Here is a 27,899-nt window from a genome sequence, read left to right on the forward strand (position 1 = left end):
TATAGGCTTCTTGTTTTCTCTCTCTCTGGAGGCCAGAGGAGCTGGATGGAACTCTTGAGTTCATTTAGATGAACTCAAGGTTTACATGTTACCATCTACAATGAGACTTAGGATAGACACAAAAATGAGCTTCCAGCTAAGAAAGGTGACATTGATCCCAGGTAAAGGGTTGGCTGTGGAAGCATCCTTCCTTCTCCCATCCCTGATCCTGCCACATGCTTGAAAGCTCTGGAGTCTGTGGGGGTAGAGGAGGGACAAAGGTGGGGTAAGGAGGCAGAATCATTTGAAGTTGTCTGGTTCAGAAGGGCTGTCATAGTTCTGTGTCTAACCTGGATTCTTCTTGCTGTAAGGCTGTTACTTGAGGGTAAGGGTCCATCTTTCTGGGCATCTGGCATGGGTCAGTCTGCCTCCCCTGGTGTGGAGGGACTGGTTTTTCCAGCTGGAGGAAGGGTCGGTGAAGAATTGGCAGGGGCAGCGGGTTTTATGTAAATGCGCAGGGAGTGCTCTGGGAACGGGGAGGCAAATTTTCCCAAAGGCACGCAGGGACTGGCAGCTCCCAATTAGCCTGCTGGTGATGTCAGTGCCGCTTTCCTGGGTGGCTGCGCCCACTCCAAAGAGCCTGGCAGGGGTTTCTAACATTACCATCTTCTGTGGGTGGGAAGGGTCCAAGGGGGCCGCTATGCAGGACAGAGACCAGCCACCTCCCCCCTGCCCCAACCTGTGCCATACCATGAACCAGCTCCAGAGAGAGCACCTGGAAAGACTCAACCAGACTCTATGGAAAAAAAGACTTTAATGTGGCTAACGTCTGAACCCTCCCCAATAATCCCCGAGAGGCTGGGGAGATCTCAGTGTGTTAGGCCTGTCCCAGAGGCTGTATACCCAGGGCAGGCTGTGCCCATGGCGCTCCAACCCTGAATTTTAATAAATACAGTGCAAAGTCTGGAGAGACAAAGAAGGGCATGCTGGGTTTACATGGATACACACAGACACAGACACACAGATACACACACATACAACCTCCTCAGACATGCCCAGACACACCATCACACACACACACACACACACACACACACACACACACACACACACACACACACACATGAAGGTTGTGATCCATGAACCTTTCTCTCCACCTTGGGCCCAGGACTTGGAGCTTTGGAGTGTCCCCCTTCTGGTTCAGAGGAGTAGAATAGGTGGGTTTTCCTGTATGTGGCCAGGCTATACCCTGCCCCCCATGGTAGAATTGGGTGGGGTGAGAAGACACTGGCTTGTGTTTGAATAAGCCCAGGTAGGGAAGGTGTTCAGGCCAAAGATGGGGATACTCCAGCTGTTGATGGCTAGTGTGATGACCAGCACCCCAATGATGTTGAGCAGGAATCCTGCCCGTGCCTGGGGAAGGAAAGCCAGGATGACTAGGTAGCTGTAGAGCCCCAGCACCCAGCCTTCAGGTACCAGGTACATTTAGGAGTCTTTCCATTAGTAAAACTCTCCCTGGAAGTCCTTTGGTCTAACCTGCAGCACTACGAAATGCTCTATTTGTTTTACTGCAACTGCCAATAGGGAAAAGATGGGGGAAATCTTCATGGGTTTGGGGGACCCTGAGTTTTGTTTTCTCTAAGTGGGGGTGCTTGGGTCCCTGGCCCTTCTTCATGCCTTCGATCACTCCTTGTGAGCTGGGACTGCAGGTCTTAAAGAGGCTCCATTTCGGGGTCACATCCCAACCTCCTCTACTGTACCTTCACTCACGCAGGGCCCAATCTCTGCGTGAGTGTCCCAGCGCCTTTCAGCTACTCTGTGGTTCCATAGAGATGGAAAGACAGAGCAGGAAGAGGACCTGGGGCATTTGGGTCTTCCGGCCACTCACCATATCAGATACTTTGAGGCCCCCGAAAGAGAAGACAATGGCGTTGGGTGGGGTGGCCACAGGAAGCATGAAGGCCAGGGAGGCAGACATTGTACAGGGGAGCATGATGTAGAGTGGGTGGAGGCAGATGGCCTGAGCCTAAAAAGGGACAAGGAGAGGAAGGTGTAACTCCCCCCCCATTCCTTTCTCAGGGGGTGGGGGGGGGTGGAGGTAGGGATGAGGGGAAGCTCTGCCCCCAACACATTCTCTGGTCATGAACCCATCACTGGTGCCGGAAAGCATCTGGGTGACCTGGGAAGGGCGCTGGACCTCTCCGGAGGGGATGAGTGTACAGCCCTGCCCTGTGAGGTGTAGTGAGGGGAGGGGCCCATAAAACCCATCTCAAAGGGGCTGGGGAGGTGTCATCAAAGGCTTCGGGAATGCGCCTGTCGAGGAAGGGGCTGGGGACGCTCCGGGGAGCAATTTTACTCTGTCACCTCTGGAATGACCAGAACAGGGGCTGGGGTGGGGAGGTGGGCGAGGCACCAGGGAGGCAAACTGGGATTCTCTCAGAGTGATGTCACCCAGGGAAGGGGTGATTCAGGGGCCAGAAGACTTTGGGACCCAAGACCTGGGAAAAGATGGGAACTCAGGGGTTCCCTCCAGGATAGACAAGGAGGAGGTATAGCTAAGCTATTCTGTTTGGCCAGACAGAAGTCCTGAAGGGGGGAAGTAAGAAGATTGCCCGGAGGAGGTGTTTCTGCAGGTCCAGCTCACCATGGAGGCCAGGATGGGCAAGAAGAGAGTGGTGGTGGCCACGTTGCTAGCGCACTCGGTGAAGGTGGCAACCATGAGGCAGAGGATGAAGGCGGTGGCAGGAGGTGGCACATCCTGAAGTGGGGTCAGTTTGTCCCCCAGCCACACAGAGAGGCCTGATTTCTGTGGGTAGAGGGGGATGTGTATAAGAGGCAGGTTTGTCCCCCGCCCCCCAGTCCCCTGAGTCCTCTGCTCTGGAAGGATTCTGGGAGGACTCCGCTTTTACCCACACCTCTGTAGCCTCCAGAGTCAAAGGTGTTGAAGGCTGACAGAACCTGCTCTTGGAATGGCTCAGTGAGGAATGGAGCCTCAGATGAGAAACTAGGAATGTGGAGGCGGTGGGGGAAAGGGCTTCTTTGGGAAATCTGGGGCTGGATGGGAATAAAAACCCTCTCTTTTCATTTACCCCTGCCATCTTTACCACACCTTCCCTTTTGGCCCAGTGGGTTGGGGCCTAGGGGACCCTATTTCTGGCAGGGGGGGGGGAGTGAGGATAGGGGGCTGAGAGGCTAGGCAGAAGCTGACAAGGTGAGCAGCTAACAAGTGGGGAAAAAAAAAAAACCTCTCAAGTCTGGCGCTGTGAATGTCCAAATGCCAGGCCCTGCTGCTAGATGTGTTAAGGGTACTGGGAGCTCTCTGCATGGTGTCACACACCAACAAGAAGCTTGGTACAGTCTGTGGAGTCCCAGGAGTCCTCTGCCCTCACTGCTGACCTGTGGCAGCTACCTCCTGTCTATGCAGTGGCTGAACAAAGCCAGAACATAAATGCCTAGGGCTGAAGATTCAGTGATTTTGATCTTCCTAGATGGAGGCTCTATAGAGAAAGCGGCCTTGGTCCACAGACCCTGGCTGGGTGTGGTTAGGGCGTCCCCTGGTGGCTGAAGCAGGAATCAATGTCAGTTACTTGGGTAATGGGAAACTCTCTGATCTGGGTGAGGGGGGGGTTCAAAGGGCTGGCAAGAGGCCAAGGTGAGGCCAGGTTAATTGCAGACAGGACCCACCTGCCAGAGTCTTGCCTTCTCTTTAGCTTTGAGAATCGAGCTGGGGGAGAGGTCTCTAGGCCTTTGTGTGTCTTCCTTCTCCCCTGAATGGAATTGCCAATTACAACCCTCTAGCTGCTGCAAAGGCTCTGCCTACCATGGGAATTCCTAAGTGGGGATCATCTCTCCCTTCTGTGGGAGAAGCAGGACCCCCACTTTTGGCTGTAGGGTTTCCCTCAGATAGATGGGGTGGGGGGGGGGAGGGGCTGGGGTAACTCACCTCACTGCCTTTGGCCAGGGCAAAACCACCACCGAGCAAGAACACTATATTCCACGGCATCTTCTCATGCACTGTCTTCCAGCTGAGGAGGGCAGGAGGGGCCTTCAACTTTCCTGGCTTGTCTACTCCCCAAGCAGAGAAGGATGGGTCACCAAGAGCCCACAGGCTTTCCTTCCCTCTTCCTTGGGGCCTCCCTCAGTGGATGGATCCCTATGAGAGCTTAATGCATGCAGGAAGGGTCCTTTGGTTCAATAACATCCCAGACTTTGTCCCCGAAGTACCTGTATCCTTGGCAGGTCACCCTAGTCTCTCTGGGCTTTGTTGACTCCTGCCAAGTATGGTCAAGAGTGTGCCCAAAGGTAGTGGAATGTCTGTATACACTCCCTGTCCCCAGCCAGGTGCTTACCTGGGTCCTGGGACAGCCCCGGGATTTTAGAAGGCACGATGAACATAAGCATACTGATAAAGATGGCCACTGTCCCATCGGATGCCATGCTGTGGGTGGGGCAGGGAAGCCAGGCTTAGAGGCTCAGAGTCAGCAGAGCCATGGAGAAGAACCTCCTTCCCCAGACATGCCTCACAAGTCCCTCCACCAAGTTATCTCTCGGTCTGCACTCAAGGCCCCAGCTTCCTTCTTTCTTTTCCCAGCACTGAGCCCTATGGAGCTCCTCATCTTTCCCACTAGCAACTTACCTTTCCCCTTTAGCATTGGCAAAAGCCAGGTTACCCCAGCCAGTGAAGAAGCCTGGCTCCCGAGTGAACCAGAGCACCACCAGGGTGACAAAGAGGACAGTGACAGCCTTTTCTGCAAAACTCATAGGGCCCAACAACTTGTATTCGGTCTGGATGACTTGAGAGGCTGCTTGCTTTCGTTCCTCCTCCTGTTCCCCAAAGCCAAAGTTCTTCCGGAAGCTGCAGGCAGAGGGCAGAGGTAGCTCCTGAAGGGCTTGAACTAGACAGGGGCTTTAAGTAAAGGCTGAAGCCTATAGATGCCATCTTGGGGTCAAGCCCTGGCTCCTCGTAGTTCTCCAGAAGAATTAAAGAGAAAGGCTAGCCTCTAGTGGTTCTTGCCTGTAGCTGCTTAAGAGGCTGAGATCTGAGGATCAAGGTTTTCTGGGCAGAAAAGTCCAATAGACTCTTAATGCCAATTAGGTACCAAAAAGCCAAAAGTGAAGGGAAGATATAGCGTAAGTGGTAGAGCACTAGCCCTGAGCAAAAAAGCTAAGGGACAGTGCCTAGACCCTGAGTGCAAGCCCTCAGTATACTGGCACTCCAAGAGGGGTCATGGCTCTTGTTTAGCAGGCTGGCTTCTCCTGCTTGGTTCTGTCCCATCTGCTGCCCTTCCATCCTCCAAGTTGTCTTTCATGCTGCACCTTCTCTTGTCCAGGGTGAGGAGAACCTAGTGGCCCTGATCCCTGGCCTCCTCTAGTCTCTGACTCACAGTTCCCCTCCTCAGCACCCTTCCAGGAAACCCTTCCTTCCCTCCTGCCTGCCTCTAGGTACTCCATGACAGCTCAGCTCCACCCATGTTGTCCTCAGTGTCAGAGGAGGCTGTGGTCCACTTCCTTGTGTTGCTTACCTAACCCCTGTTGACATTTAACTTTTACTTGGACAAATCTCCCCTCCCCTCCTGGACTAAGAGTTCTTCAAGGGCAAAGATCAAGGGTCACACATCTTTGACACTCCTATGATGCCTAGCCCATGATGATCTCTTCCACCACTACTTTGCTCTTTACCAGCCTCCAGCCTTAACCCAACCTCCTTGCATCTGCCCAAGGGATTTGTCCAAAGTACAGTTATAATGCTTAACAACTTGTCATGGCTCCCCTCTGTCTGGGAAGGCAGTGGGAATAATAGATTATGCCACAGTAACATGCACACTGCCACTCAAGGGACTGTATGCACAGCAGACATCACCAATCAAGCACAGACTGAATTTCAGCTAAGCTTTAGCAGGGTCTCCAGTAAACTTCAATAACAGAGCTCCAAATAGTGACTGTAGACTATTTCAGGGATGAAAGTAGAATTGAGCTCTACGTATTATATTTGGGTTCAAGAACAAGGTTCCAACTCTTTATGTAGCACATGAGATGAGATCCTCTATGAAAATCCCCTGGACTGTCTTTTATGCTTCATATCTTCATCGAGTCCCTTTTTATTCTTTGTGTTTCAGCCCTCCGGAACCAGAGTTCCCCCAACCTCATTGGACGCTTTCTTGCTTCTGTGCTTTCGGGGTTACTCTATCTATCTAAAAAGTTTTTCTATGTGACAAGTCTTTCAGTCCTGCAAGAGTCAGTTCAAGTCAAGCACTGGTGGCTTCTGCCTGTAATCCTAGCTATTCAAGAGGGGCTGAGATCTGAGGCTCATGGTTTAAAACCAATCTGAGCAGGTCAAAATTCCTGAGTCTTATCTTCAATTAACCAACAAAAAGCTAAAAGTAGAGATATGGCTCAAGCAGTAGAGCACCAGCCTTGAACAAAAGAGCTAAAGCAAAGCACAAGGCCCTAAGTTTAAGCCTCAGCACTGGCACACAGACACATGACTTAGCTCAGACATTATCTCCTCCAAGAGGCTTCCGGAATCCCTTCTGTCCTGAGCCCGACATCCTCTGTACTCCTCTTTGTCCTGGCCCCCATTATATTATCATCTCTCAGTTGGCAAGCTACAAGGACACGAACTTTACCTGACATCTAGCACAGGTGCCTAGCGTAGGGCCAGGCAAGCTTCTAGGACTGACCATATTCAGTGTGCATTCCACTTAGGTGAGGCCCATGGTGCTGTATGGGAAGAGTCTTAACATGGCTAACAGTAGGCACACATTTTAATCCCAGCCCTGGCAAATCTAGTTAGGATCATTCTTTGAGACTCAATCTGCTGATTGAGGTAATGGTCTCCACCCATTCATGCCCTCGAATGGGAAGCCAAGCGCACAGAGAGGCCTCAGGAAGAAGCCTTCTCATGGACATGGTTGCCTTCCACATCTGGACTCAACCAGAAACTCCCAGTGGTCTGAGCAGGGGCCTGAGCTGCTCTTTTCCATTCCAGCACTTACTTGAAACCCAGGAAGAGAACCTGCAGCCACAGCCATGCCAGCAGCAGCAAGATGATCATGGTGGGAAAGGCAAAGCCAAACCAGGAGGCAAAGTTCACCACTTTGGGGTTTTCAGGGAAGAGCCTAAAGGAACATAGGCCATTGTGTGATACGGCCTTGGCAATTGCCCAGCCTCCTTCACCTCCCAGGGAGGATACACACACCCCATCCCACCCCTGTCATGTTTCCCCGCCTCCACATCCTGTCACTCACGATTCCACCTGGCCTTGTAGCACCAGGTTGGGGGTGGTGCCAGTCAATGTGGCGATGCCCCCGATGCTGGCTGAGTAGCAGACACACAGGCTCATGCCCTGAGTGAAGCGGATCTGCTCCTCACTCTTCTGAGGCTTCTGCTCCAAGGGAGCAGGTATGACCTCGCCGTTATCTGGGAACAAGGGAGAGCTCAGGTAGGGACATGGGAACATGGCTGGACCCCAGATCTGAGTGGGCCTAGCATTTCCTGGAGCCTCAGGCTGGGAAGTATGTTCAGCCATCATAATCTGATCCCAGTCTGTCTTGAAAGAGGGAAACGGAGCAACAGAGAAGAGAAGAGTATTATCTAAAGTAGGCAGCAAGGATGGAAGCTAGTTCAGGCAGCCTACCCAGGCTCCAACTCTATTCTCACTAGAGTGACCAAGCTTTTTGGATAGCCCAGGACTAGGGAGGGATTCCTAACACATAAGTTGTGATGTTTTGTTTTATATTATTTATGATGGAGATTGAACCCAGGGTTTTGAATCTATATCCCCAGCCCAAGGGTCTAGGCATTTTAAAATATGGAAAGCTACTATGTCCGTAATCCTAGCTACTCAAGAGGTTAGGATCTGAGGATCATGATTCCAAACCAGCCTGAATAGGACAGTCTGTGAGAATGTATCACCAATTAGTCAGCAAAAAGCCAGATGTGGGAGATTGCCAACTTTGAGCAACAAAACTAAGGGATGCTGCCCTGGCTCTGAGTTCAAGCTCCAAAATATGGGCACAAAAGAATTAAATTAAACAACAACAACAACAACAAAAAACAAAACCAAGTCAGGCCCTGGTGGCTCACACCTATAATCCTAGCTACTCAGGAGGCTGAGATCTAAGTACCATGGTTTGAAGCCAACCGGGGCAGAAAATTCCTTGAAAGGCTTATCTCCAATAAAGTACTTAGAAAAAGCCGGGTATGGCACTGTGGTTCAAATCTTGGCACAAGCCTTGAGATAAAGAAGCTTAAGGACAGAGCTCAGGCTCTGAGTTCAAGCCCCAGGACCAGCAATGATGATGATGATGATGATGATGATAATGTTAAAAAAATTAACAAAAAATAAAGCCAGGGAAGTTCCAGGCAATCCAGAATGGTAGATCTCCCACAATGCCTCATCACCATCTTTTCTCCCCAGAGACTCCAGAGTGGCTGCCATGGAGAAATGGACAGGTTTTCCCCAGGAATGAAGAGATTGGGGCAAAGTCTGCCTCCTCTCTTACCAAGTTTGGTGACCTCCTTCTGGGGACTTGACTCCTGGAGTTCGAAGGTGGGATTGTCACCACCCTGCTCGATGTCATTCTTGGTGTTGTGCAGCTGCTCCAGGACCGCATGCGCAATGGGAATCATCATGGCTGTGGTGGCTGTGTTGCTGATCCACATGGACAGGAAGGCCGTGACCAACATGAAGCCCAGGATCAGCCTAGGGAATGGACGCATGGACACACTGTGGTTCTATAGTTTCCCTTCAGGGACCAGAAGTAGCCCCAAGTACCACATGACCCCAGGTCTCCTTGTGCCAGTTTGTGGGAACTCACAGGGCAGGCCGCACCCCGATGATGAGGAGCACCTGGAGGGCAATGCGTTTGTGCAGGTTCCAGTGCTCCACTGTGATGGCCACCAGCAGCCCCCCGATGAAAAGGATGTTGGTGTCCTTGAGGTACTCTATGCAGACCTGGGGGGCAGGAACAGGTCTCAGATGCAGGAAAAGCCACTGGGGTTTCCCACACGCTTGTGTGTGCTTGTGTGTGTGTGTACACTTGGGCTTGAACTCAGGGCCTATTTATGGCTTTTGGGTAGTTAATTGGAGATGAGTCCCATGGGCTTTCCTGCCCAAGTTGCCTTTGAGCATCAATCCTCAGATCTCAATCTCCTGAGTAACTAGGATTACAGGCTTTCAGCCACTGGTCCCCGACAACGTGAAAGGCAATGTCTCTGGGTGGGTGTGAACCATATTTTCAGCTTTGTACTGAAAGATAGAGATAAGAGTGTCTCAGATTTGCCTACATGGGCTGAATTCAAACGTTGATGCCCAGATCTCAGCCTCTTGCATAGGTAGGACTAAGATTATAGACGTAAGCTGCCAGTGCTCAGATCCCTGTTCTTTTGGTTTGTTTTGTCTGAGACTGGGACTCAAGCTCGGTATCTGACGTGTTTGCTCATTGGTAGGTGTGCCACCACGTGAGCCATGCCTCCAACCCCTGGCTCCCTCTGATCTTGCTAAGCTCCCTCTTTCTTCCCTCAGGATGTAGGGGAGGCATCTGAACTGCATTTCATTCAGCCAATTCCTGGCTCTTTCTAGAAACTAGAGCAATGTTTTCTTAAATGTGGTTCCTAAGCCTGTACCTGGAACTATCTAGAAATGAAATGCTTATCCGGGTATGGTAGTGATTATTTATAATCCCAGCACTCAGGAGGTTGAGGATCTCAAGTTTGAGAATAGCCTGAATCCCATAGTGAGACACTCTCTGAGAAAAATAAATAAAAATGAATGAAATGCTGAAGTCTATCCTAGAGCTACTGAGCCAGGAACTCAAGGGTAAGACCTAGTAGCTACCTGTGTTTCACCCAGCCCTCAAGGTAACTCTGATGCTGATTCATGGAACTAGAAGTACCCAGTCTTCCCTCCATATCTGTGGGGTCTGTGTCTGTGTGCCCATCCGTGGGATCTGCCTCCAAGGATACAATTAGGCATTAATGGAAAATACTGTGTGTGTGTGGGGGGGGGGGGGAATGCATCTGCAGTGAACATGTACAGACTCTCCCCATCTTTATCCTTACACAAAATGTAGCAATGATTTATGTTATATTAGGTATAAGTAATCTTAGAGATGATTTAAAGTGTAAGGAAATGTGCATAGGTTACATGAAAGCACTATGCCATTTTATATATGGGAGAGGAGCAGCCTGGAAGGGGGAATATCTTTGGACACCAAAGAATGACTTCATAACTCTTATTATAATTTTTTAATGAAAAAATTGAACACTGGGTGCTAGTGGCTCCTGCCTGCCATCCTAGCTACTCAGGAAACTGAAACCTGAGGATTGAGGTTTGAAGCCAGCTCCACAAGGAGACTTTCTTTTTTTTTTTTGTCAGTTGTGGGCTTGAACTCTGGGCCTGGACTCTGTCCCTGAGCTTTTCAGCTTAAGGCTAGTGCTTTACCACTAGAGCCACAGTGTCACTTCTGGTTTTCTGGTGGCTAATTGGAGATAAGAGTATCATAGACTTTCTTTGTCCGGGCTGGCTTTGATCCACAATCCTCAGCTCTCAGCCTCCTGAGTAGCTAGGATTATAGGTGTGAGCCACTGGCACTGACTCCATGTATACACACACACACACACACACACACACACACACACACACACACACACACAATTTTTTTCTTTTCTTGGTACTAGGGGTTGAAACCAGGACATTGTATTCATTAGGGAAGCACTTTGCCACTGAGCTACATCCCAGTCTGAGGAGACTTTCATATCTAATTACCCAGAAAACAAAAAAACTGGCAGTGGAACTGTGTTTTAAGTAATAGAACACTAGCCTTGATTGTAAATGCTAAGGGACAGTGCCTAGACCTTGAGTTCAAGCCCCAGTTGGTACACACACACACAAAGGGACAGGCTGGCCTTGAACTCACAAACCTCCTGCCTCAGTGCCCTGAGTCTAAGGTTATAGGTATGAGCCGACATACCCCAGCTGTTTTTTTTTGGGTCCGGTCATGGGCCTGAACTCTGGGCCTGAGTGCTGTCCCTCAGCTCTTCAGCTCAAGGCTAGCACTCTACCACTTGAGCCACAGCGCCACTTCCGGCTTTCTTTTTTTTTCCCCTGCTTATGTGGTGCTGAGGAATCGAACCCAGGGCCTCATGCACGCAAGGCAAGCGCTCTACCACTGAGCCACCTTCCCAGCCCCACCCCAGCTGTTTTATAAGCTGGCTTCTAAGGGCCTTCTCTAATGCCAGGCCTTCCCCTTCCATGGTAAGGTTAAGCACTGCCACCTTGAATGAACTCTCACATGGTCACATCTCTAGAGTGCTTGTCCCGTTTTCCTGCTGGACCTCTTGAAGCAAGGACCCCTCTTCCATGCACCCTGTCTATGATGAGGCTTCTGGGTCACCGGGGGCCCTCTGAAGACACCCAAACACCCCCTGGCGGGAGGTCCTGCTCCTGTGGATGGGCAGGACTCACCTCAGAAGCTTCCATAATTCCCATGAGCGGGAACAGGATGATGGGGAGGAGGGCTGTGACTGCGAGGGGCAGAGCCTCTGTGCACCAGAAGAGGGCCATGAGGATGATAGCGTAGGCGCAGTTGGCTTCCTGTGGGTGGGAGAGAGAAAGAGAGGGAGTAGAGCAGTAGAGCTATTGGATGAAGCAGGCATGTTCCAGAGTCTTGTCCAGCCCCAAGAGAAAGCAGAGCATTTGTAACACTCTATGTCATCCATCCCCAAGCCCAAGGTCCCATCTCAAAATGAAAAGATGAAACAAAGCAAGACACTCACTACCTTGGCTTTGACCTTGGATCCCAGTCATTAGAACCCAGTCACTCACTCAAGCCCCACCCAACTCTAGGGTATTACAGCGAGAGAGCCCTGGATGAGGGTCCTGAGATAAGGGCTTCCAGAAGGAGAAGCAAGTGGGACCTGGACAGTGTGAACTCCTGTCTGCCACCTGGCTTTTGTCACAGATTATACAAATATAACTTATAGCTGGATGCCAGTGGCTCATGCCTGTCAGCTTCTTAGGAGGCTGAGATCTGTCTTTGAGACTCTCATCTCCAATTTACCACCCAAAATGAGCTGTGCCTCAAGCAATAGAGGGCTAGCCTTGAGTAGCAAAGCTCAAGGACAGCACCCAGGCCCTGGGTTCAAGTCCCAGGACCAGCACAGATACACAGATATGGACATACAGACACATATACAGACACACACAATAAATCATTAGTATAACTATTGAATATGTTTTCTTTCTAGGAGGTGAGTTCCAGAAGGACAGAGACCATTCTGTGGTATGTGGATCCTTAGAGCCCAGAACCTAGCAGGTGTCAGAGAAAATCCTGCTTGAATGAATGAATGCAATGGAAGTTTCTAGAAAGTTTTGGGAAGGTGGAGAATCACCTTTCCTGGTAATTCTGGCCCCGCCACTGTGTGACACAATTGCTAGAAATGCCTTTTACATGCGTAGACTGAGCAATTTCCCCCATCTGTAGTTAGTGCTGGGAATTGTGGGGTAACCCTGAGGCACATTCTTTGAGATACTAGCCCCCTTTTACCTCATGAGACTCTGAAGTCCAGAGAAGTCTGACCTTAAGTCTAGAATGGAAAGCTAGACAGCCCCAGAAGTCAGGGGTGTGCTACCTTGCCCAGGCTTCTGCTAGGGTTGGGGAATCATTAGCCCGAGGAGGCCTTTGAAGAGACACTGCTTACTGGATCACAGGAAGAGGCAGCAGGCAGGGATTAGCTGGGCCACGTGCTAGGGCCCCTCCCTCACACCTGTCCAATTGCCTGGTCCTTCCCTCTACCAGGTGTAGCTTGTAGGTTTCACCCCTTACCCCTTCACCTTTTAGTATCCTAAAGCTCAGCCCTTGGGAGAGGCAGAGGAAACTGCCATTCCTCAAGCAACATTTAGGAGCCATTAAGGTGGGTGTGGTGGTCTCGCTTTATGAAAGTGCCCCCAAGAATATGTGGCTTGCTGGAGGTCAGAGAACTAGGGAGTGGCAAAGACTAGATGGGCACTCAGGGAGGGTGGCTGGATTGCATAACTGCAAGGACTTCCTGAGAGCCTGGCCTGCCCATAGATAGGAGGGCGTCCCTGGATTGTACAGTGGGCAGCACACACACACACACACACACACACACACACACACACACACACACACACACACACACACACACACAGCCCCACAGAGCTCAGTTGGTCGGACAGAGAGCTTTCTTTGCTATTAAGCTTCTGCTCCTTCTCAACCTGGACTTGAACTCATCTGCTCCAGGGTTGGGTCCCTCTTGACCCTTGTTCAGAAATCCAGCCCTTCTTCTCCCAGCTAGATTCTGCTGATGCTGGTGCTCCTTTGCCTACTTTCTCACCTGCAGAGACTGCATGTCCTGTTGCTTACCCACCTCTTGGGCTAAGGGCATACCAGACCCTCTGGACCCTGGCTTTCCCCACCTAGAACCCTCTGGCCAGACAGAGGAGGGGGGCTGTTTTAAACGATCACTGTGTTAATTCAAGAAGACTAAACTGAACCAAGTGACAGTGGCTCACACCTGTCATCCTAGCTATTCAGGGGGCTGAGATCTGAGGATCACAGTTTGAAAGTCCATGAAATGCTCATAAATAAATCACCAAAAAGCTGGAAGTGGAGCTGTGGTAGAGAGCTAGCCTTGAATGAAAAAAGCTCAGGGACAATACCCAGGCCCTAAGTTCAAGCCCCAGGACTAGCACAGAAGAAGAAAGAAAGAGGAGGAAGAAGAGGAGGAGGGGAAGAGGAGGAGGAGGAGGAGGAGGAGGAGGAGGAGGAGGAGGAGGAGGAGGAGGAGGAGGAGGAGGAGGAGGAGGAGGAGGAAAAACAGAAATGTCTTGAGACTACTCATTGCCAACCTCTGCTTTGCATTTCATCTATGCAAACAAATTAGGTTCATATCTCGAAGTCACATAAATAGTAAATGGAGAAGCCAGGGACTTTGCCTTTTGGGTCCCAGCTTTTACCTTCCACCTTGAACTCAATCTCTCTCATTGAGGGTACCCTCAAGCCACAGGCTTCCGGTGACAGCGGTAGACGGGGAGGAAGAGCTCAGGGTCTGAATTTTCCAGGGCCTGTTGCCTGGATTTGTCAAGACACTACACTTTTTTTTTTTTTAATGCTGGCACTGGGGCTTGAACTCAGAGCCTAGGCACTGTCCCTGAGCTATTTTGCTCAAGGTTAGCACTCTACCACTTGAGCCACAGCTCAAGCTTGGAGATAAGAGAATCACAGATGTTCATGCCCGGACTGGCTTCAAACTGCATTCCTCAGATCTCAGCCTTTTGAGTAGCTAGGATTACAGGAGTGAGCCACTGACACCTGGCTTTTTTTTCCTTCCTTCTTTCCTCCCTCTCTCCCTCTTTCTCTCTCTCCTCCTTCCTTCCTTCCTTCCTTCCTTCCTTCCTTCCTTCCTTCCTTCCTTCCCCTCTCTCTCTTTCTTTCTTTCTTGTTATTGCTTTTTAAAAAATTAATTTTATTTATTTATTTTTAATGTAGTACCAAGGAGTTGAACCCAGAGCCTCATGCAGGCTAGGCAAGCACTGTACCACTAAGCCACCGTCCCAACCCCCTTTTCCTTTCTTTCAAACACAGTTTTGCTATGTTGTCCCTATTGATCTTGAACTCCTAGGCTCAAGCCTCAGCTTCCTGAGAAGCCAGAACTACAGACACCTTACTATCATACCAAGCTAAGACACCTCATTGTTGAGATCCCCCCACCCCCCGCCATCTCCATCCAATGTCCATGCCCCTCTGAGCTCCCAGTGTGTTTTACCTGTAGCTCCACACTTCTTACCCCTTTTACAATGATGGCTTCTTCTCATCCTTCTCCCCCTTTACAGCTATGCCCAGTCCTTTTCCATATATGTCTCTGGATCAAATTCCAAACCTGTCTCAAAGTTCACAGCTTCCTCCAACCCTAGGGGCTTCCATCCACCTCCTGGCAGTCTGTCAGGCTGTAGCATAACTTGCTGACTTGTTTTTCAATCACAATTTCTTTTCATTGCCTTTTCCTTTTTTTTTTTTAAAGACATAAGTTTTGCTGTGTAGCCCAGGTTGACCTTAAACTCACGAATCCTCCTTCTGAGTACCAGGATTACAAGCACGCAGCACCACACTCGGCTGGATTATGAGTTTTGTTGTTTGTTTCTTTTGTTTTTATAGTGGGGATGGGGGGAGCAGTATTGGAAAATTCTGAGGATACATGAAATTGGTTGGGAAAACACCTTTATCTATTCAATAACGTGTAACTAAGGTTACTAACGTACACTAGCAAATCATAGTACAGACTGTCCCTGGCTTGTAAGTGATTCAGTTTATGATTTTTCAACATTAATTACAGTGTTGTGAAGTTGATAAGCATTCAGTAGAAACTCATATGCATATAGTAGAATCCATCTACTATGCTGACTGCCCATTGACCATTTTGGTCTTCATTTCCATTATTGTATTCAATAAATTTTATGAGATATTTGATGCCTTATTGTGAAATAGGCTTTGCATTTGACAGTCTTCCACCAGTGATTTTGTTTTGAACATGTTTAAGGAAGAGGAAGCAAAGCTATGATGTCTGGAAGGTTACGTGCACGAAATAAATGCATTTTTAATTTAGGATGTGATGCATTATTGGGACATAACCTCATCCTAAATTGAAGCAGATATATCTATATTGTTACCAGTATTGTAAATAACTTATTACAAATTTATTTCCTTCCTTCCTTCCTTTCTCTCTCTCTCTCTCTCTTTCTCTGTATCTCTTTTTCTTTCTTTCTCTCTTTCATCCTTTCTTCCTTTCTGTTTGCCAATCCTGGGGCTTGAACTCAAGGCCCAGGTACAGTTTCTAAGCCTCTTTGTGTTCAAGGCTGGCGCTCTCCCACTTGAGCAGTACCACTTCTGGCTTTTTCTGATTAGTGTGTTGTAGATAAGAGTCTCACAGACTTTCCTGCTCAGGCTGGCTTTGAACCATGATTCTCAGATCTCAGCCTTCTGAATAGCTAGGATTACAGGTGTGAGCCACAGGCACCTGGCTTTGTTATAGATTTTTTTTTTTTTTTTGCCAGTTATGGGGCCTGAGCTCTGGGTCTGAGCGCTGTCCCTCAGCTCTTCAGCTCAAAGCTAGTACTCTACCACTTGAGCCACAGTGCCACTTCTGACTTTTTCTGCTTATGTGGTGCTGAGGAATCAAACCCAGGGCCTCATGCATGCAAGGCAAGCACTCTACCACTGAGCCACCTTCCCAGTTCTGTTATAGATTTCTTTTAAGCCAGGTCTTGCTATTGTTACCCAAGCTGGCCTCAGGTTCCTAAATGCAAAGAGATCCTCTCACCTTAGCATCTTAAGTAGCTGAGACTACGTACTGATATTACCACACCTAGCTCTATTCTGAACCTTTGATTATGGTTATCAGATATTGGATACTTGCCCAGATCAGTTATTGCTGTTTTTTTCAGAGTACAGTTCAGCATAACTGTTTACACTTATCAATTGTTTTGAAGTAGTTATTATAGCACTGTTTGTTTTGTGTGTGTGTGCGTGTGCTAGCTAAGTACTCTACTGCTTAAACTACACTCAATCCTTTTTGCTTTACTTATTTTTTTCAGATAGGGTCTTGTGCTTTTGTTCAGGCTGGCCTTGGACCTCGATCCTTTTACCTTTGCCTGCTACAGAACTGGGATTACAGGTATACACCACCACACCCAGCCCCTACTGCTTAATCTTTCTAGCACAGTGATGTGGAAGCATAGCTATTTCTGAATTGCTAGGCAGCTGCTCTTCCATGGAGCCACATCCCTAGCCCTTCTGAATTGTAATGTCTGGGGCTTTTTTTCCCCCTCCATATTGTGATGTTTGTATTTCAAAACAATTGGCTTTCTCTGAAATTCTGCATGCCGTTTTGTGTATTTCAAAACAATATTTGAGAAGGACATTTGCTGAAGCTGAGAGGGTATGGGTTTGAAGTTGAGGAGCCTCAGTCAGGTGGCAGCCTCTTGGGCACAGCTTTGGGGATCTTCTCTCCTCCATCCCCCAGTATGTCTGATGACAAAGTCAAGATTCCTGGCTCTACAAACGATGATTTAAGGATCAGTTTTGACCTCCCAGGCCACCCTGGTGTTCCTCAGCTGTGTGGAACGTGGGTTGGTCAAGCTCAGCCAGCAGCCTCTGAAACAAGACTCAGCTGGCTTGCGTGCTGGCTGCTAGCAGCTGCCCAGACCACTACACTGGCCATACACAAGGCTGGGGCACCATTCGCTCATTGGAGTTATGCAAAGCAGAACCTGTACCAGCATGTGTAGTGGCCACTCTCAACTCAAGAGTTTTCTCCTAGCTGCTATGGGTCTTCTGTCTGTCACTACTTCCTCCTGCCCCTGGCCAGCTCTGGCTGCCTCATACTGCTCCCTGCTCCCTTATCCATTTGTTTGTTGTTATGCTGTTGTCTTCCAGTTCTGGCTCTGGGGAGTGAACCTAGGAAGTTGTGCGTGTAGTGAACATGCTGTGTGTGTCACTGAGACTACCCCCCTCCCCACACTCCCCGCCCCTGGGCCGTGCAACCCATTTCTTAATGCTCTGAGCAAGTACACTTGCTGGTTCTCTTCAGGTTTCCTAAATACGCCATCCTCCCTCCAGCCACAGGGCCTTTGCACATAATTCCTTCTCTCTGGCTTCTTTTTCCTGCCTGCAGAGCCTACTTGCTGTCTATGGATTGTTAAGAACTCAGCTCAAACATTCCTTTTTCAGTGGGGTCAGATCCCCATTTTTCACACTCTGAGTTCCCGTACCTCTTCCACAAAGCACTCAGTAAAGTCTGTATTTTGCAATCGTTTGATGGACTAAATGATGGGTATCAATCTTTGTTGTAGTCTCTAGGAAGCAAAGGTCAAATGTGTTTTTGCTTTTCCCAGCTGGGAGCTTGGTTGCTACTGCAGCTGCTGCTTATTTAGTGAGATATTGGAGTTTGAACTCAGGGACTTGCATTGCTCAGCTTGCTTTTGTGACTGGTGCTCTACCACTTGAACCATGCCTCCAGCCTAGTTTTTGGCTATTTTAGAGATGGACTCTCATGAGCTTTTTAGCCTAGGTTGGCTTTGAACTGCAATTCTCTGGATCTGACTTCTGAGTAGCCAGGATGCCTAGCAAGCATGGCATTTTACTATACACCCAACACCCTGAATAAATGAGTGAAGGAATGTAGGCCCTGGGGAGACATACATGGAGGAGGCCCAGCTCTGCCCTGGCGGGGGGGGGGGGGGGCAGGGTCTCAGTGTCTGTGTGAGCTGATATGTGGGGCCTGGGTGTGTAGGCTGCCCTTCATTTTCAGAGTAGGCACTGGACAGAAGAAATCAACTCTCAGAGGACTTCCAAACCTTAAGGCTGACAAGTTGTATCTTTCACAATGGGAAAATGTAATCAGGAGCCAGAAAACTCAGGTGCCAATCAGTGCTGAAGGGTTACACCTGTAACGCTAGTGACTTAGGAGCTGAGATTTGTGGGTTGTGGTTTGAAGCAGCCTTGGCAAAAGCAAACAAACAAAAAGCCAACCCAGAAATGAAACTGCAGCTCAAGTGATAAGAGCACCTGTCTTGGGGAAAAAAAAAAAAACAAGCTAAGAAATAGTACCTAGGCCTTGAGTTCAATCCCCAGGACCAGCACACACCAAAAAAGGAAGGAAGGAAGGAAAAAAGAAAGAAAGGAAGGAAGAAAGGGAAAGAAAGAAAGAAAAAAAGAAAGAAGGAAGGAAGGAAAGAAAGAAGGAAGAAAACTTGAGTGTCAGGGCTGAGAGATCTTGTGCCAGAATGTGCCAGAATGGTTGCGAGCGTCATCTGTAAGCAGGCGGCGGGCAGCAGTGGCAGAGCATTGCACTCCAGGATTTCAGAAGGCAGAAATTCCAGAGGCAAAATGGAAATGAAGGTGCCAGAGGATCAGCACAGACTCTGGACCCTGAATAATTGGCAGGTCAAGGCCTGTAGGTGTCAAGGCCTTCAGTCAGCATGGGTATAGTACAGCTTGTGGCTGGCAGGCAACAGCAAACATGCCCACAGTCTCAGAGGTGGCGCAGCTCATTCCTCCTGGTGTTTGAAGGTTAACCCAGGGTGGAGACACAGAATGGCCTAGAGCAGGCCACTGCCACCACCCCATTGTCCCTGTAATGGAGGGATGCAACTGGCAGTATGTTCCCAGGGCTCAGAAACAAAGTGGGATTCTAGGTGTCAGACTGCCAAGCATATACTGCAAAGGCAAGATCAGAAGAGTAGAAGCCTAGAGAGAAGGGAACTTCCCTTAAGCTCCCTTCCATCAGTGAGGAGGTTCTGAGTGGGGGCTGAGGGGTGAGTAGGAGTTCAGTTGGCAGGCAAAAAGGGGTTGAGATGAGAGAGTAGGTAGAAAGGAAACACAATGAGGCAGAAAAGATCCAAGATGTCTTTCTGGAGCATTGTGCACTTGGAAAGAATCTTGTCTGCCTCTCAGAAGGATCGAGAAATTTATCCAGAAGACAGAAGGGAGAATGGGAGGCCTTTGAAGGGCTGACAGGGGGTGGTGTGGTTATGGTGATAAGTTATTAAATGATTCCGCTGGGCTGAAGGTGAAGCTTCATGGTAGAGTGTATACCTGGCATGTGAGAGGTCCTGGGATCTATCCTTAGTGTTAACCAGCCAACCAACAAACACTACCCACGGATGTTACCATGGGCTTAAAAATTATGTGTGCAGCCAGGTACCGGTGGCTCATGTCTGTAACCCTAGCTACTCAGGAGGCCAAGATCTGAGGATTATGGTCCAATGCCAGACCAGTCAGGAAAGTCTGAGACACTTACTTTCAATCAAAAAAAAAAAGTCAGAAGTGGAGGTGTGGCTCAAGTGGTAGAGTTGCCAGCCTTGAGTGGAAAAGGTAAGAGAGAGTGAGGCGTTGACTTCAAGCTCAAGTACAGGTGCATGCACACACACATCATACACATACACACAGAAACACAAGAAAGATGTGTAAGGGCTAGGAAAAATTTCCGATTTCAGAGTTTCTACCCTGTTTTTGGTAATGACCCTGTTGACAGCCTGATAACTCCCTACAACTCAATACAAAAAAAAAAAAAAAAGCAAAAGTTTGAGGCCCTGAGTTCAAGCCATTAACCAGCACAAAAAAAAGAAAAGAGGTAAAGAAAGTAAAAAAAGAAAAGAGGTAAAGAAAGTAAAAAAAGAAAAATACTGGGGAGATGATACACTTTCCAGGAATAATATTTAGATGTCCCAAACATAATGCCTTTGTGGACTGAATACACATGAATACACAAAGGGGACAATGGCCCAGTTCAGCAACCAGCTCAGGAGCCAAAGACAAAAGTTCTGCACAGTCCCCATAAACAGGATTTGTTCAGACCATCACTTCCCTCCAGTTGCTCCCCGCTCTCTTCTTCCACCTCCAATGTGAGACTGATCACAAAGTGCCAAATGTGGGCCAAGTGCTGGTGGCTCATGCCTATAATCCTAGCTACTCAGGAGGCTGAGATCTGATAATCACGGTTAAAACCAGCCAGGGCAGAAAAGTCCCCGTGAGGGGCTGGGAATGTGGCTCAGTGGTAGAGCACTTGCCTTGCATACATGAGGCCCTGGGTTCGATTCCTCAGCACCACATAAGCAAAAAGAAAAAAAGCCAGAAGTGGCTCTGTGGCTCAAGTGGTAGAACGCTAGCCTTGAGCTGAAGAGCTGAGGGACAGCGCCCAGGCTCAGAGTTCAGGCCCCACGACCGGACCCATCCCCCCCCCCCAAAAAAAAGAAAGAAAAGTCCCCGTGAGACTCTACCTCCAATTAACCATTCAAAAACTGGAAGTGGTGCTGTGGCTCGAGTGGTAGAGTGCTAGCCTTGAGCACAAAGAGGCACAGGGACAGTGCCCAGGCCCTGGCTCCACAACTGACCCCCGAAAAAAAGAAAAAAAGAAAGAAAAAAGAAAAAGAAAAAAGCCAAATATGCTCCCACAGCCAGTCAGACATTGGGTATTTCTACTTGGCCCACCTACTCCAAGCCTAGGGCCTCCAATGGGGCACTCCTGAAGCCATCCATTTGTCCACTCAAAAGCCTTCTCAGCTCCTGTCTGCCTCTGAGACTCTGCTAATTACAGGCAATGGCAGCCAACTCTTCCTGTGGTTTTCTGACTCTCACTTGGGTGATCTCCATTTATTTCCACTTCTTATGGTAAATAACTATGTTATATCAGATTAATGCCATACCACTTGAGCAACCAGTCTACGCCGGGCCTTTTTGCTGGCTAATTGAAGGTAGGAGCCTCACAGTTTCAGGCCTAGACTGTCTTTGAATGACGAGCCTCAGATCTCAGCTTCCTGAATAGGGAAGATTACAGGAGTGAGCCACTGGCAACTTGCCACGTCCCTATGTTATTTTTAGACCAGGTCTGACTCTGTACCCAGGGTGGCCTTGAACTCCCGGGTTTAGTAATTCTTGCACCTTAGTTTCCTGAGTAGCTGGGCTGAGAACATGGATCTCTGAGTGTCAGAGAAAACAAAAGTGGGGGAAAGAGTCCTGACATCACATTTTGGGCCAGAGCCAGGCCTGCTGTGCCCACTAAAGAGCAATGGCAAAGCAAGCTGTGAACGTACGCATTCTCATGATCCCCTGCCAAGGCCATCCTGCCAACTGCCCTGGGCCTTACTGCTGGATTGTACCCAGGAAACTGCTGCTGAAGATTCTACCTTACTTTCTCATTCTTTCCAGTCTCTAGGAGAAGCTGATAAGCAGATATGATTTATAATCCAAGAACAAAGTCCGAGTTAAGGATAACTACCTCTCTATTCCAGGGATCCTCTTGGCCTTGAAGGCTGGCTCTGCTGAATCCCACTCCAGCTGACTCAGAGGTTAGGAAACCCATGTCCACCCCACCCCCACCCCCAAGGGCCACTCGTGGATCACCGCTCACTTTTGGGTAGTGAGTAGATCCTAACTCCACAGGTGGTAGAGCACCTGAACCCCTCCCAGTGAGAACCACGTAGTTACCCAGAAGTGAGGCCTTCAGAGAGCCCAAGGCCATCCTATGCTCTTCAGGGACCTGGGATTCAGACAAGGCTGAGGGTGAAGTAAGCCTACCTACACAACCTGAGAGTTGGGCACACTGTATCTGCTGGACTCGCTTCATCTCCAGCTGTCAGCTCCCAGAGATCAGAAGGCTTAGAGAAGCTGTCATGTCACCCACCGAGCATGCTCCAGGGGATTTGAAATGATACTTATCTGGCTCCAACATCAATATTTTATTCGCTGGACTCTGCTTTCTCAACTGAGAAGCCGGAAATCTCAAAAGATAGAGGGTCCAAACTCCTTGTACAGTCTTCAGTGAATCACCTGAGCTTTTTCTCTGCCTCTGGGCTTCAGGAATTGCTTGCTAGAGATACCTGGCACATGAGGACCATGCGTACCATTTTAGCCGTGCAGATGAATTAGATTAAGAAACCCTGCTACCTTCTGTCTTACTAGAAACCCTGCTACCTTCTGTCTTACTAGAAACACTGTAGGAGTCCTAGCTACTCAGGAGGAGGCTGAGATCTGAGGATCGAAATTCAAAGGCAGCCCAGGCAATAGAAAAGCATGTGAGGCTTATATTCTCCAACTAACCAGCAAAGAGCCAGAAACGGAGGTGTAGGTGCCAGCCTAGAGAGAAAAAGCCAACCATGAACATAAGGCCCTGAGTTCAAGCCCAAGTACCGGCACAAAATTAAAATAAATAAATACCGTAATGATTTTAACCAAACTCTATGTTGGTTAGCATTGTCCACAGGGACACTATTTTTTTTTTTTAATGGTCTGACATTGACCAACTTCTCCCCTCATTTTTGAACTTGATGTTAAGTAATCTTGTCCTCATTTAGGCCCTTGAAGCAACCCTGGCTTTGTTTATCCTTCACATTGCCAAGCTCACCCCTGCTCTTGGCCCTTTGCACCTGCTGCATGTTCTGCCTGGACAGCTCTTCATCCAGAGCTGGGCCTGACCGGCTCTTTCCTGTCCGTCAAGTCCTGGGGTGACTGTCCTCTCCTTGGAGGCCTGTCCTGCTGCATTACACCCATGGCTGAACAGCATATGCTTTTTTGTGTGTCTCCCCGTCTCTTCCTGCAGAAATACCAGCTTCCCAAATCTTCCCTTTAACATGACTAACTGGCACCTGCCATACTATACTGAGTGCCGGGTCTGCCAGAAAGTGAAGGAATGACGGGCTGTAATGTTGCTGGCCTGAAAATGGTGCCTGTGGTTTCAGGATTGGGAAAGCAAGGAGAAAGAAAGATTCAGGCCTTATGACCCGCTATTGGTGGGGATGCTCAAAGGGGGCCAGCATGCAAGAGGCCAGTTGCTGTTGCTACCTTGTGTCTTGCTATTTCCAGCCCTGCACTTTTCCTTCAGGATTGCTGTCTGCTTATGTCTCCGACTGTTCAGTCTCCTTGATATTCAAGACTACCTGATTGAGATCTTCCCCTTGATGTCATTGGGGGAAAAATGGTCCCTCCTCTGAGTACTGTAACTTTTTTTTGTTATATCTGTGTGGCCTAGACACTTGGCTCCTCCTCAGGAGGAGTATTCAGGATCAGTATTCATCTCAAAGGCTCCTGACCCAGAGTACACACTCCATGGATATCCAGGATAGAAGGAGGGATGGTGGAAGATAGCTGGACTGGAATGAAGGAGGGGGACTTAAGAGAGGGCTGGCCAACTTCCCTGGCCAACCTCAAGCAGAGAAACACCAAGACCAGGCTCCAGTCTAGACATTTTGTTTTTTCCTAGATGGAACTGTAAGCAAATTACTTCATTACTCGGAGCCTCAGTTTATATGCCTGTGAAATGGAGACAGAAGTAGTAATTACATTGGAACACAGAGGCTTTTGTGAAAAATAAGTGAGCTAATGCTTTGAAGTGCTTGGCCTACCTCCAGACACATAAATATATTCAATAAATGTCAACCATTATTATGGACTCAGGTCTCAGCCTTGTCTGAGACATTCTTCCTTCCCATGTTGGGGTCCAGGGCCATGGCACTAAGTTGGGAATTGATTCCACAGCAGAGAGACAGGGAATTTCAGGGTGGGGTCTGCTTAGCCTGAATATCTTCCTTCTTCTTTTTTTTTCTTCCTTCCTTTTTTCCCTACCAGTCCTGGGGCTCATACTCTGGGCATAGGTGCTGTCCCTGAGCTTCTTTTATTCAAGGCTAACATCCTGCCACTTAAGCCACAACTCTACTTCTGGTTTTTTTCTGTGCTGAATTTGATAAGAATCTTAATTTAATAAGGTAAGAGTCTCATGGACTTTTCTGCCTGGGCTGGTTTTGAACTGCAATCCTTAGATCTCCGCTTCCTGAGTAACTAGGATTACAGCTGTAAACCACTAGTGCCCGGCGCTTCATTCCTTTTTATATTTATTCAATAAAACATTTTCTGAGTGTCTACCCCAAGCCAGGGCCTGGGAGTCTGCATAGAGCAAGATAAATCCCATTCCCTCAAGGGGTCTGAGAATAAGTAAATAGTATTTATAACTATATTTATCTAGAAATAAATAATTAAATATTATGCTTTCAGATAGTGACTGCTCTACAAATAAAATAACAGGAGTATGTAAGAAAGTAACTGCAATAGCCCAAGAAGTCTTTCTGAGGTGGATTAAGCTGAAAGCAGAGGAAGAACAAGAAGGCATGTAAAAGGGCAGTCCAGCAGGCCTGAGCAGCTGCAGTAGCAGCAAGAAGGCTGGAAAGGCTGCAGAAGAGAGTGGCCAGAGAGAAGCTATAGAGGGTGTGGCTCCATGGGTCAGTAGAGGCAAGGTCTCTTTAATTCCAATTTCAATAGGAAGGTAGTGTGTGGGAAGGTAGTGTGGGGTTAATAAACAGGGGAGTGACACAATCTTGGGATTTTTGTTTCTTTGTCAACTAAAGGCCTGAGTGCCGTCCCTGAGTTCTTTTTGCTCAAGGCTAGTGCCCTGCCACTTTGAGCCACAGCTCCACTTCCAGTTTTCTGGTGGCTTATTGGAAATAAGAGTCTCATGCACTTTCCTGCCTAGGCTGGCTTTGAACCACAATCCTCAAATCTCTGCTTCCTGAGAAGCTAGTACTACAGGTATGAGCCACCAACCCCTGGCATGCTCTTCAATTTTGGCACAATTATTCTGCCTGTTGGATGGAGAAGGGTCTGAAAAGAGGAGGGACAGGTGACAAATGGCAGGGTAGACAGTCTCCAGATGGGGAGCGGTTCCATTCAGCTGTCTTTGACTTATGATTATTTGACTTAAGATTTCCTCCCTCCCTGTTGTTTTTCTTTCTTTCTTTCTTTTCTTCCTTTCCTCTCTCTTCTTCCCTCCCTTCTTCTCTCTTTCTCTTTGTTTCTTGTGTGCTGGTCCCTGGGCTTGAACTCAGGGCCTGGGCACTGTCCCTTAGCGTCTTCACTCAACTTTGGTGCTCTGCCACTTGAGCCATACCTCCACTTTTGGCTTTTTGCTGGTTAGTTGGAGATAAGAATCTCATAGACTTTCCTGACTGGGCTGGCTTTGAACAGTGATCTTCAGATCTCAGCCTCCTCAGTAGCTAGGATTACAGGCATGAGCCTGTAATCAGTATCCAGTATCTAGTCTTTTTTTTTTTTTATTTTTTTGGGTCCGGTCGTGGGGCCTGAACTTTGGGCCTGGGCGCTGTCCCTCAGCTCTTTAGCTCAAGGCTAGCACTCTACCACTTGAGCTACAGTGCCACTTCTGGCTTTTTTTCTTTTTGCTTATGTGGTGCTGAGGAATTGAACCCAGGGCCTCATGCATGCAAGGCAAGCACTCTATCACTGAGCCACCTTCCCAGCCCCCCTGTATCCAGTCTTAAATGCATTTTTTACTTACAATGTAGTTTTGGCTTAGGGTGAATGGATTGGGTTGTAACCCCACTGTGAGTCGGGTGCATTCATAGTGTTGGGGATAGTGGGTGCACAGGACCTGCTGGTACATGTGGAAAGGAAGGTAAGTGAGCCACCCTGAATGACCTGAGTTTTTGGCTAGTGCCACAAATAGCAGGTTAAAGCATTTCTCAGCCAGGCCGTGGGAAGAGTCTGCTAGAGATGGCAATCAGGGCTTTGATTTGAATGGTAGAAGTGTAGGCTGTTTACAAAGAAAATATTCAAATGGAGGCGGTGTCTGGGCTGGTTGGTTAATAGAAGTGCAGAGGTTAGCATTGATGTTACAGTCTGGGGACCCGGGGGCACAGAGTCTCATCTTAAAAATTCGACTGCACAAGCTCACCTGAGGTGGAAGGGAGGGGGGTGGAGAATGACCCCCTGGGATATATACAACTTCCAGAGGCAGCTGGAAGAAGATCTAGAAGAAGTAGAAGGACAACCAGAAGGTGTCACCAAAGTTAATAGACGACAGCTTGTGGCAGACACGCTGCTGAAAGACTGAGAAGGTGAGAATGTCTGGGAGACGTTGATGGGAATTTGAATTTGAACACAGAGCTGACCAAGAAAGCAAAGCAACATCTTTGCAGTTTGCTGGTGGGAGAATGTGCAAGAACAAGAGAGTATCTAGAAAGAATGTGGGATGAAAGGAGGGGGTCTTGTTAGTTTAAGATGAGTAGGTGTGTGTGTGTGTGTGTGTGTGTGTGTGTGTGTGTGTTTGTGTGTGTGTGCTGGTACTGGGGCTTGAACTCAGGGCCTTGCACTCTTGTTTTGCTTTTTTCTCCACTTCCAGCTTTTTCTGTGGTTAATTGAGGATAAGAGTCTCACAGTCTTTTCTTCCCCAGGGTGGCTTTAAACCATGATCCTCAGATCTCAGTCTCTTGAGTAGCGAGGACTACAGATGGATGTGAGCCACCAGCACCCAGTTTTAAGATGAGAGATATTAAGATGTGATGTGTTGTATGATGTGTGAAGCAGGTGTGGGAAAAATTGCTCACATAGGAGAGAGAGCATTATGCCAACAGTAACGGGGTGTGTAGCCAGGGGCCCTACGAGGGGAGGGCGGGGAGCTGGTCTCTCAGGACAGTTCATGGAGTCAGGGCAGGGCAGGTGGTGTGTGGGGGCCAGAGGCAGGCAGTAAGACCAGATACAGCAGGGTGAAGGTTGGAGCTCCTAACACCTTGTACTTCCGCCAGAGCCATAGCTTCTCATTCAGATGTGCATTTGCCACCAGCCTGTCAAAAAAGCTACTCAGGAGGCTGAGATCTGAGGATCATGGTCCAAAGTCAGCCCAGGAAGGAAAGTCTGTGACACTTTTATCTCCAATTAACCACCAAATAAACAGAAGTAGAGCTGTGGCTCAAAGTGGTAGAGCAATGGGGTAGCCTTGAGTGAAAAAGTTCAGGGATAGCATCCAGGCTGAGTTCAAGCCCCATGACAGACCATACCCAAAAATCTGTCTAATAGCTTCCCTTTACAGAGGTGTCACAGCTTTTGCAAGGTCATTTTAAAGATCAGCCAGGCCAGGGAGAAAGCAAGGGAAGGGATGGCATTGTGTAAAAAGAAATGTACTCATTACCTGACTTACATAACTGTCACCCCTCTGTGCATCACCTTTATAATAACAATTAAAAGTTAAAAATAAAAAAAGATCAGCCAGGCCTCTTTATCAGTCACCAGTTGTCAGAGGACCAGCTACTATGTAACTATGACTGCAGACTTTCAACCTCTGGGAACACCATGAATAAAAAATGCTTTCCTTTATTTTCCCTATATGTAACAAAAAAGAATGAATGAAAGAAAGAGAAGAAAGAAAGAAAGAAAGAAAGAAAGAAAGAAAGAAAGAAAGAAAGGAAGGAAGGAAGGAAGGAAGGAAGGAAGGAAGGAAGGAAGGAAGGAAGGAAGGAAGGAAGGAAGGAAGGAAGAAAGAAAGAAAAAGAAAGCAAGCAAACAAGCAAGCAAAGGCTCAATGGGCAGTTCTGGAGGAGGTTGACAAGATCACAACTTTGT

General features: G+C 48.4%; 1 protein-coding gene across 1 annotated transcript in view; it reads right to left on the minus strand.

Annotated features, from left to right (window-relative positions):
• Nucleotides 1-774: 774 nt before the first annotated feature.
• The window catches only part of Slc13a2 (solute carrier family 13 member 2), a 28,283-nt gene continuing 1,158 nt past the window's right edge, over nt 775-27,899 (minus strand). Inside the window, exons 2-12 of the mRNA XM_042693179.1 lie at nt 11,447-11,575; nt 8,799-8,935; nt 8,484-8,683; nt 7,227-7,398; nt 6,975-7,097; nt 4,616-4,834; nt 4,329-4,417; nt 3,923-4,044; nt 2,624-2,785; nt 1,868-2,005; nt 775-1,392 (exon numbers count right to left, since the gene is read on the minus strand). Of these exons, the coding sequence (XP_042549113.1) occupies nt 1,222-1,392; nt 1,868-2,005; nt 2,624-2,785; nt 3,923-4,044; nt 4,329-4,417; nt 4,616-4,834; nt 6,975-7,097; nt 7,227-7,398; nt 8,484-8,683; nt 8,799-8,935; nt 11,447-11,575 (1,662 nt within the window). The 3' untranslated portion in view covers nt 775-1,221. The remainder of the gene's footprint in view (nt 1,393-1,867; nt 2,006-2,623; nt 2,786-3,922; nt 4,045-4,328; nt 4,418-4,615; nt 4,835-6,974; nt 7,098-7,226; nt 7,399-8,483; nt 8,684-8,798; nt 8,936-11,446; nt 11,576-27,899) is intronic.

This window comes from Dipodomys spectabilis, unplaced genomic scaffold, assembly GCF_019054845.1.
Source record: "Dipodomys spectabilis isolate Male_0828 unplaced genomic scaffold, ASM1905484v1 ptg000004l, whole genome shotgun sequence".
NCBI classification, from domain to species: Eukaryota; Metazoa; Chordata; class Mammalia; order Rodentia; family Heteromyidae; genus Dipodomys; species Dipodomys spectabilis.